The 9,343-nt window shown below is 40.2% G+C and overlaps 1 protein-coding gene across 1 annotated transcript; it reads right to left on the bottom strand.

The window, feature by feature from the left end:
• Positions 1 to 571: 571 nt before the first annotated feature.
• Positions 572 to 8,615, bottom strand: LOC125517402 (actin-related protein 4). The gene is made up of 20 exons (XM_048682594.2): positions 8,399 to 8,615; positions 8,218 to 8,309; positions 7,066 to 7,239; positions 6,915 to 6,988; positions 6,465 to 6,545; positions 6,314 to 6,374; positions 6,194 to 6,243; positions 5,653 to 5,707; positions 5,306 to 5,383; positions 5,178 to 5,231; positions 3,847 to 3,900; positions 3,696 to 3,756; positions 3,327 to 3,378; positions 2,674 to 2,740; positions 2,417 to 2,476; positions 2,267 to 2,329; positions 2,038 to 2,100; positions 1,392 to 1,456; positions 990 to 1,058; positions 572 to 902 (listed from the first exon to the last, which is right to left on the bottom strand). Exons 1-20 carry the CDS (start codon positions 8,409 to 8,411, stop codon positions 857 to 859), a joined length of 1,332 nt encoding a protein of 443 aa, XP_048538551.2. The 5' UTR covers positions 8,412 to 8,615; the 3' UTR covers positions 572 to 856.
• Between the last annotated feature and the right edge of the window lie 728 nt (positions 8,616 to 9,343).

Raw genomic sequence — 9,343 nt, 5'->3', positions numbered from 1 at the left:
GCCGCGACCGCGCGCACGGTCTTCTCCGGATCCGAAGGGTTGAAGAACCATTCTGTGGGCATCTCCAATGAATTCATTGCGGCAACTGCATGGTGAAACGAGCGAACGCGATGGCTATTGGGGCGGAGAAGAATGGGTTTAACGCAAAAACAATGCCGGATTGTGAAATTGCACTGGCTCCAGGTGGTGTTTTGAGTGTATCCGACTGAACGTCCACACCGCAAAGAGCTTCCTCTGATTTGTTTGCGGGCTAGGGGATTTCAAAACGTCCGGACTAATCTAGCCTAATTTGATTATTGTTAGACATTTTGGTGATCCAACTTGGACATTCCCGTTGTCTCAAAAAAAAAAGTTGGACATTCCCTCAGCTCACTATTGTCCCGATCGTAATAATTTGCTCAGGGCGCATGTACATCACGCTCCTAGCGCCACAAACGCCGGAAAATCGACACCTGCCACCTATAACCGTGTAAGTTCAACAAGCGTTTTCACGTGACTAACGTAGATGTAGTACATCAGTTACAGCTGCGTAACAAGATGGCTAAAGACTTTGTTTGTCCAAAAAAAAAGATGGCTAAAGACTCCACCCCCGGATAGTACATGAGAGTAACTAGTTGCATAATACAGTACTCGGTGCATCGCGGACGAAAAAAATCAGCACATGAACTGCTACTATCTACCATCAATGGCAAAGTATCAGCTGAGCTTGTTCTCAACTTGCGCTGCGCACGCCTCAAAACTAATTTAGTCATCACAAGAATAAACATCCCCAGATAACAAGGTGCATCTAACTGTTGCCCACATACTACATCTTTCGGCAGCACAAAGCTCTGCTCAGGCAGCATGTTGAACCATTTCATGGGCATTTCCTCTGGATATAGGAAACGCCATGCTCCTCGTACCTGTTTGCGAGATGCATACAAGAAAATGTTGTTAGGTGTCAGTGACGGGCAGGGCAAACAGACCCTAGAATATCAACCCAAACTTACTCTGCTTTGGAGAACCACATTTGCTGGAACGACCCGAGAGATGCAAGAATGCTCCCTCCAATCCAAACACTGCACTCAAATTACAGATATATATTCAGCCTTGTCAATGAACGTCTATCTAAAAGATGAATCTCGAACAGACAGAATCAGTCTCCCTCAGACCCATTCACACCCTATGGCCCTGATAAGTTTTACTGGCATGATGATAAGCATGTTTTCAGCCAATTTCAGGGCCACGACAATATGTGTTAAAGCTACTCGGATTAATTAATACAGCAAAATACAGTTTTACTTTCTAGTGGCAACACAATGACATACGCGATCATTCAAACTGCTCTGCTTCTAACGGGATCCATTGAATATAGCCACTGCATACAATGACAAGCAAATATAGCGTCTAACCTGAAACGCCTCTCCATTGAACTTCCACTTGCCAAAACCTTTACGCGAGCATTTTGAGGGGACTCCTGCAATCATTGAGTTAAAAAATAAGAATAACCCTGCAGAGATTCAGGGAACATAATAAAGCAGCTTTAGACTTTAGTCACAACATTGTAATCACTGTTCACTAACCAGCAAAATCAAAGACTAAGGAACCATTATTAATAGTCATCAAGACTAAGTAACCATTGTAATCACTGTAGTCAGTAGTCACTAACAAAATAATCAACAAGATCCATTTTAATCTTCTATTTCCGACGAAGTTCGCAGAAATAAGGTGGAAAGCTTGTCTAAAGCATGAATTGAGTTCGTAAAAGCAAATAAGTTATTGAATTGATTAATAAAAGCAAAGCTTCAAAGAAAGAAAAAAATACATGCCTAACTATAATGGCACTACCTCTATAGCAAAATTGATGTCATTATATGAAGAAAAATAATGTAGAAAAACTTTTCATGACAAACCTGCTATCATTTCTATGTGAGAAGTCTAAATGCTTTTGTGTATGCTAGTGGTTGATGAATCCTCATATTCTAAAATGAAATATATGTGGAAACGGTGAAAATATAAAGCATAAGTGACTTATCCTATCTTGTTCAGTTCTTTTACCTCCAGTACTTCTTTTTCTAGGCGCTCTTTTATCTGCAGGATTGATGACGAGCCGCCAGAAAGCTATCCAGAATACAAGTTTGCAGATGTTAGAGTTGTATTAAGTATTAACAAAACATAACAGGAGAATTAAAGATTATGTTGTAATGTTATACGAGATTCATTCACTAAGCTTGTGCATGGGAACATTTAGAGAGTAGCAGAATGCAGCACTTGATAATGTCTTTACCAAGATGTTGCTGAGTAATTCCTTGCGAATGTCAACATCACACCTATTTACACTGTCAAGGACCTGATGAAAGGCAATGGTGGCGGCATTCATTAACATAAAGAATTGTCCAAGCTGCACAACTGTATAGTGACCCATAACTTAACTCACCATTCGTGGAAGTCCACGAATTGAAGTGGAATCTCCAAATCCATCGATGCCAGGAATAGTCTGTTGATCAAAAGTTAATTCGTGAGAGAGGAAGACAAGTCAGCTAGGTCCAAAAGATTTTTTTTGAATATTAATAGCATCTAATGAAGAAGAAAGCAATGAACTTGTTCGGCTCCTGGATAGTGTGATCTACCACTAGCACAAATCCTGACCAATTAACATACATGCACACGGGAAATTATACTTTTCTCGCTCACCTGAGAAAGATATGGGTTGAACAAAATGTCAGGAATCTTGAATCTATCTGCACCAACTTCAATAGTTCTGCTCAGATATAACATAAATAAGTTATAAGGTCTTAAACAGTACGAACAACATATTTACCAGAAAATTACAGCAACAGAAATAGAGAAAGTGGAGATCAGAACCCCAGCACCTTTTAGGTGCATTGTGCATCCAAAATCGAAATGACATGTCTACTTTTTTAATGGACATGAAATAAGTATACAATCAATGTAGTAGCTGAATCATGATATGGTCTACCAGGCTGCAAAATTAGTTAAATTACAACTCGAGGCTCCACTAAAATGCGGCACATGAGCAGATCCAAGTAAACTGTGGCTTTTCATCAGAATTTGAGTTGAAACTTTGTGGTTACCCGTTACCAAACTGCAATTTTTGAATGCTATGATATACTGGTTTTATGTCAATTTGTAAACAACGAAATTCGCCATGTCCATTTGTAGGGTGTACTGAAGTGAAGAGGCATGAACAATGGAGTAAGAGCGCACGATGCATCGGATACAATCCAGAAAAGTAGCTACTAACCCATATTCTTAATCTACTTGGTAATAAAATAGAACTATCTAGCTGTAAACAAGTATGTGTCTACATAATATTGATAACTTACTGCCCATCTGGAAGCTCATATGAAGTTGTAGGGACATTTGCATATGCCACTTCTGCATGAAAATAAAGCAGGGAAAGTAAATAGCAGAACCTAAAAGAGGAACACAAAGCAAGGTAATGCTTAAAGCACACAAACAGATGTGTCAAATCAGTCAAATGAATGAAAATAATGGTGACAGGCATACAATATGCATAAAAAGCAGCCAACTATATTATGGTTGTATTCATATATAAGATTCATGAATGGCAACTGAGTTGGCATATTCCTCCGATTGTGCAGGTCAGTATAGTGGATACAGTGTCATCCGAGCTGCATTAATATAGCAAAGCTAAACAATCACAGAAATAATGTATTTTTTAAATGTTATACCATCAAAGGGGGTATCTGGAACTCTGCAAACTGACTCTTTGATGTCGCTAGCGATGGCTCTCTGTGATACGGAGTAAGCATAACCATTAAAGGCATACAGACAAAATTCAACAAAGCAAAATAAGAATTACAGATTTGCAAATGAACATACCATGCAGTATAACCTGTAACTATCTGTCGTGTTTGGAAAATCAAGATCTACAACCTGAAAAAGACAAACATGGGTTCACAGAATAAACACTGCATAGTTTCCCTTATATCCGTCTAGTGTGATCCTTAAGGTTTTCATCTGTATAAGCATACCCCTGGAGATGGAGAATTTGTCCACTCTGTTTTATTAATTTGCAAATTCTTCCTCCGTTAGTTAAAAAAATGAAATCGGCTGATATCATGACAATATTAGGTAGTATAGATATTATTATGGGGGAAGTCGATCGTTGAAATGATAATAGATAGGGTAGAGGTAGAAACTATCAATTCTTTTTCGAAATCGGAATTATTAAAATAAGTCTATGAACTGATATCGATTCTACCCATTTTGACCCTCCTTTTGGGAATAACAATAAAGGTACTTGTAATTGCGTGGTTAGAAAGAGAAATAGCATAATGCTAATTAATTTCGAATGTAACCAATTAACCATGATTAATTAATTAACACAACAAATTCAGAACCTTAGGTAGACCACATAAATAGGAAGAAAGATACTAAATAAATTTTGAAGGGCCGGCTAGATATTAGTCAGAGAACCACCTAGTGCTCGTGTATCTACGAATATTGATATGAACAGGACGGTGTTACTTTATGATATTGGAAATGTCAAAATGGTATTCAGTGTCTATCTACAGACCTATGCCATGTGGTAAAACTTAATTGGGTGCCAGAAAAGAACTCAGCAAGGGGAAGGTAGAGAGACCACCTTGCAGGCTCTCTCACCTTTTTTGTTAGACTGGCCACAGTGGGAGTAACATCACTAGTAACATCACATTTTTCAAGATAATTTTGCTTATGTGGCACATATTTAATGATGAGAGAAGTGATGGTGGTAACTTAGCTAGTTACTGTAACATCACACATACCAAGACAATATGAGTCTATAGGCTAATAAATGAATCATGACATGACACCACACATATGTTACTACCCACTGTGGAGGTAGTAACATAGCCTAGTAAAATGTGATGTTACTAGTCTAAGTTACTCCCCATTGTGACTAGTCTTAGACATGGATCCCCTAGAGATCAGACACCAGCCCGTGACGTTTTTCCATGGTCAGATAAATATATTGTATACGTTGCCCGTCTTCTGTTTGCTGGTGTGTTGGTTTCAAATATACCAACGGCCCAGCTCACATCCAATGGTACAAGGCATTTCAACAAAGGGGCACATCGAATGGTATAAAGAGTTATCTCTTGGTCCAAAGGAATCACAAGCAAACAAGAATATTTTTTTTGATATCAAACGTAATGTTAAAGAAATTACACCTTATAATCTCCAGGTCTCACTTCCTTCTTCTTAAATGAATACTTGGGCCTAATCTGAGAAGTGAACAAACAGGATATGAAAATACAGCAAGGGCTAGTATGCTATCTTAACAAAGAGAAATGCTTACAACAACGCCTTTGCTCTCCAAGCTTTTCATCATACAGTCAGTTAAAAATTCGCCACCAATTGGAGAAGTTGCCGCAGACTGCCACGTGAAAACAAGTTAGTGAACAAAACAATAGAAAAAAAGGCTTCAGAAGAGACAAGCCAAAAGTGGTGTCAGTGTTACGTATGCCAGGGTCCATATGATACAACTTGACATCTTATTTTATCAAATTTTAAAGAGAAGGTTGGATTAATCACACTTTCAAATGAAATGTACAACGCAAAAAGGGGCAGGTCACTATTAGATACAGGCAAGTAGTGTAGTGTACACCTCCCTTTGAAAATCAGTACATTAATATCATAACATACCTTTTGCAACACATAACCATCATGCACAGCAGAAACCACAGTAGACCCGCCACCACTGCACCAAAAATGATCACTCGGTCATAATACAGCAATTTCTCTCATGACAAAGACCCAAAGCATTGAAATGAAGATGAAATAAATCGTCCGTCGATGTTCAACACCAGCTTGTTAAAATCCAATGACACAGCTTATAAAATGCTTAAGAATTCGAGGTCATCTAAGCAAGAAACCGGGTTAAGGTGCTCACATCAAGCACAGAGAAAATGGAAATTTTAGCATTAACAGTTAAACCAACTTCGTCATGAGTATTTTCTTGTCGCGGATGAATTGCTCCACAATATCTGTATGCTATGTGCAGCATATATTGGTGAAGAACAATATACTTCAGATATAAAGTAGGAGACTGAGAACCAAGAAGGCACCACAACACAGTGCACTTGTTCAAAAACTAATCGTGCTAACGTGGCAAAAAGGGACCTTCATTTATCTACAAGGAAAATAGCAGGTTGCAGAGATAAAACACCATCAAGAAAATGCTGACCAGTCAACCACCAGAGATGTAGCACGTCCAGATGCAAAAGATGTGAGAACCTGACAACCCAATCAACAATTAAAAATAACAAACCAATTGCATCAAGGATTGCTTCTGAGAGAGACATACTGCATTTTTTGCTAGGAACAGCGCTGGCACTTTGTACTTCTCAAACATAAGTTCGGCTGCTCTATGGAACATGGAAAATAAGAGTCAGGCTTGAAGGCACTCATATGGGTTAGCGATATAAATATTTTAAACACAGAACATATACACATACTTCTCTCTTTGCTGTCCACTGTTTGTAGATGGTTCTGCTATCAGCATAGGATGCTCTTCAGGATTGATCAATAGCCGCCGTCTGAAATACAGAATAAGTGAGTGTGACAATACAATGGAACAAAGCAATAGCAACTCCAACAAATAACATAGCATCATAACGAGCAAAGGCCTGTACTTAATCAACCTTAGCTGTTACAGAAGTCTAAACATCCCAACAAATTAAATAAAACAAGCGGGTAAACAACGAATCATGTCTTGTATACTTACAAACTAACTAAAGATTTCACAATCAGTACACTCGATAGCAAATAAACACAGAATGCTAACTTGTTAAGCTTAAACTAGTAACTTAATTATAATCCAAATGGTGCCATTGCTGATTATCGATGAACCATGTTAAAGAGGAGAAATTGCTCAGAGCTGCATCAAGCAGGTAAACAAATTTTACCTAAAAGCATGGTTCCATATGTTGTCAACAACTTCCCAATCAATAACTGTTCCATCTTTCAGCGGTGAGATCACCTGTTTAGTGGGGAGGGGAAGAGAAGTTAATAAAATACATGAGCAACAAATCACCCTCAGAATGTGCAGTCACCAACCTCCATATGCTCCCTCCTGAATTCTAATTCTTGGCCTAGATAAAATTTGCGCTTTGTCTTGGCTTTGTCCACATCCATAGGCTTGGATCCATTCTTAGGATCTGATCCAGAGTCGGCCTCCTTTTCTGGCTTAGCTTCATCAGTATCTCCCGTTTGTTCAATTGAACCAACAACCTTGACATATCAAAACCAGATACTGAGTGCAATAAGTTGTACTGGCCAAAATGTCCCGATTGGGTAGCTCACATACCCTTGAACCAACAAAATAACATAATATCCAAGCACTGTTCAGGCAAAGGAGAAGAAAACGTGCTAAACCCAAACAAAAGTGGCCAAATTCAAACCATTTTCTTAGTGCTAACTTACACAGTACTTCTCATTTTCTCTGAATCTTATCACATGAGTAGTTTGCTTATTTCATCAGTAACAGAGTGGAAGTAGCAATTTACTGCCACTCTGCAAAATTAGCCCAATAACCCCACTAACTGCAGAGGGTAAATCTTCACACAACAAAAATAAAACATTAACTGTAGAGTCTACGGGAGACAGAAATATTCTCCAACTCAACAACTTGTATATAAACTGAACTTCACATTTCAAACACAACAGTGCCATTTCCCAAGTTCCCATGAGATCTGACAGTTAACCTCCAGAACTAATAGCTCAAGTTCACAATGCAGAAACTTTCAACACTTGAAATTCAGTTTTTGCATTTGACTCGCGGTGCATGTAAGAAAGGCTCACACTAGATAACACTGGAAAAGATGGGCCATTAGACAGGCCTGAATCATTAACTAACTTTCTTGTCAACAGATTAAAAAGATTGCACACGCTGCGCTGGAATCGACAGGTATGTGCATCTTATCGCAGTCCATAGATTCAATGCCTGAGTCCAACCTAGTACTAATGTAGCTATTATTTGCAGAGTAGGGCGCGCCTGTTACAAAGTTTATGGTTTGGCCAATATATCATGAACTGATACGCTAGCGCCCCCATGTTTGAACCAGAATCCGAAGCCGTTTGACTTAAAATAGCTCGAAAACTTGGAAATTTTGAAGCACTCCCAGGTCAACGAACGAACTAAAACAGCCGGGTCACAACGAGACACTCGGAAGAAACAGAAAATCTGACCCAGCAGAAGCAGAAGCTCACCGAGGGGAAGACGCATTTGGGGGTGTCGTCGCCAGCGTAGCCCGCCTTGCAGCTGTAGGAGCCCACGTCGATGACGATCGCCGAGACCTCGTCTGCGGGTGAGAGACCAAAGCGAAAGTAAGCGGTCAGGGCGGGAGATCTCCGGGGTTTAGGGTTTACCAGGGGCACGGGCGGGTCTTACCGCCGCCGTACATGCCGGAGATCCGGAGAGGGAGGGCTCGGCGAGCAGGAGCGGGGGCGCGCGGGGTCGAGGCGTCGGCGGTGACGCTGGGGCTGCTCGGCAACCCTCCCCTCCAAATTCTTAATTCTGCTCCTCACTTGTCAACTCCCACCTCCAACTACGCTGCCAGTTCGTCGTTTCGCTTAGGTCGAGCTTATGAACTGGATAGCCGTGCCGGACCTTGTCGTCGTTTTGTAAACTTTTTTTTTGACTTGTTTTCGTGCGGTGGTTGATAAGAGGGTCGAGTAACTTTAAAAAAAAAAAGATAAGAGGGTCGAGTAAGTAGGTGTTCAAATACAAATAGTCCAGTAAATAGCACAAATAGTGGTTATATGTGCGTGTGTACATTCATAGAGTGAGATTACATGTTTGTATGTGGGACAAACGAAAGTAGAAAGCATCTCAAACATAATAAAAATTACATCAAAATTCCGAGACCACTGTACAACCACTATCACCGCCAGAACGAGCCGTCGACATACCACTGTCATCGCTCCCTTACCAGAGCCGACTTACCTTGTTGATGACAACCGGGAAATCTTCGTGCACGTGTCCCTAAAAAGACGCATCGAAGCACCTGAGGCTAAATCTTGACATGATGAGAAATCCTAACATCACATCTCCAAGAAGAAGGTAGGAATCTATGCAAAGTTCTACTCGGACTCACCGGAACCATATACACCGGAGTCACCGAGTCAAATTGATATAGTCGTTGTTCTAAAGTCTAAACTTTCGGTCTCACCGAGTTGGCCCTCCGGTCTCACTGAAGAGCTCTTGCCAACCTTCATTGCCCATCAAAATTGACCGAAGTGTGGAAAGTACTTAGGTCAGCACAACTGAGAGCCATAGTGTAGTTTCATCTAAGGATGGCAATGTGTATGGTATGGTGCGGATAGAGCAATACTA

Source organism: Triticum urartu, chromosome 6A, assembly GCF_056163025.1.
Source record: "Triticum urartu cultivar PI428250 chromosome 6A, HENAU_Tu73, whole genome shotgun sequence".
Classification (NCBI taxonomy): domain Eukaryota; kingdom Viridiplantae; phylum Streptophyta; class Magnoliopsida; order Poales; family Poaceae; genus Triticum; species Triticum urartu.
Note: the sequence above shows the minus strand (reverse complement) of the source record. Positions and strands in the feature narration are given on the sequence as shown.

Bases quoted from the DNA above. Each gene is read 5' to 3' on its own strand.
- LOC125517402 (XM_048682594.2), bottom strand. The intron at 6,375-6,464 runs GTATGTGTATAT...CATGTTCCATAG, and splicing joins AGTGGACAGCAAAGAGAGAA to AGCAGCCGAACTTATGTTTG. The intron at 2,101-2,266 runs GTAAAGACATTA...TATTCTGGATAG, and splicing joins AATTACTCAGCAACATCTTG to CTTTCTGGCGGCTCGTCATC.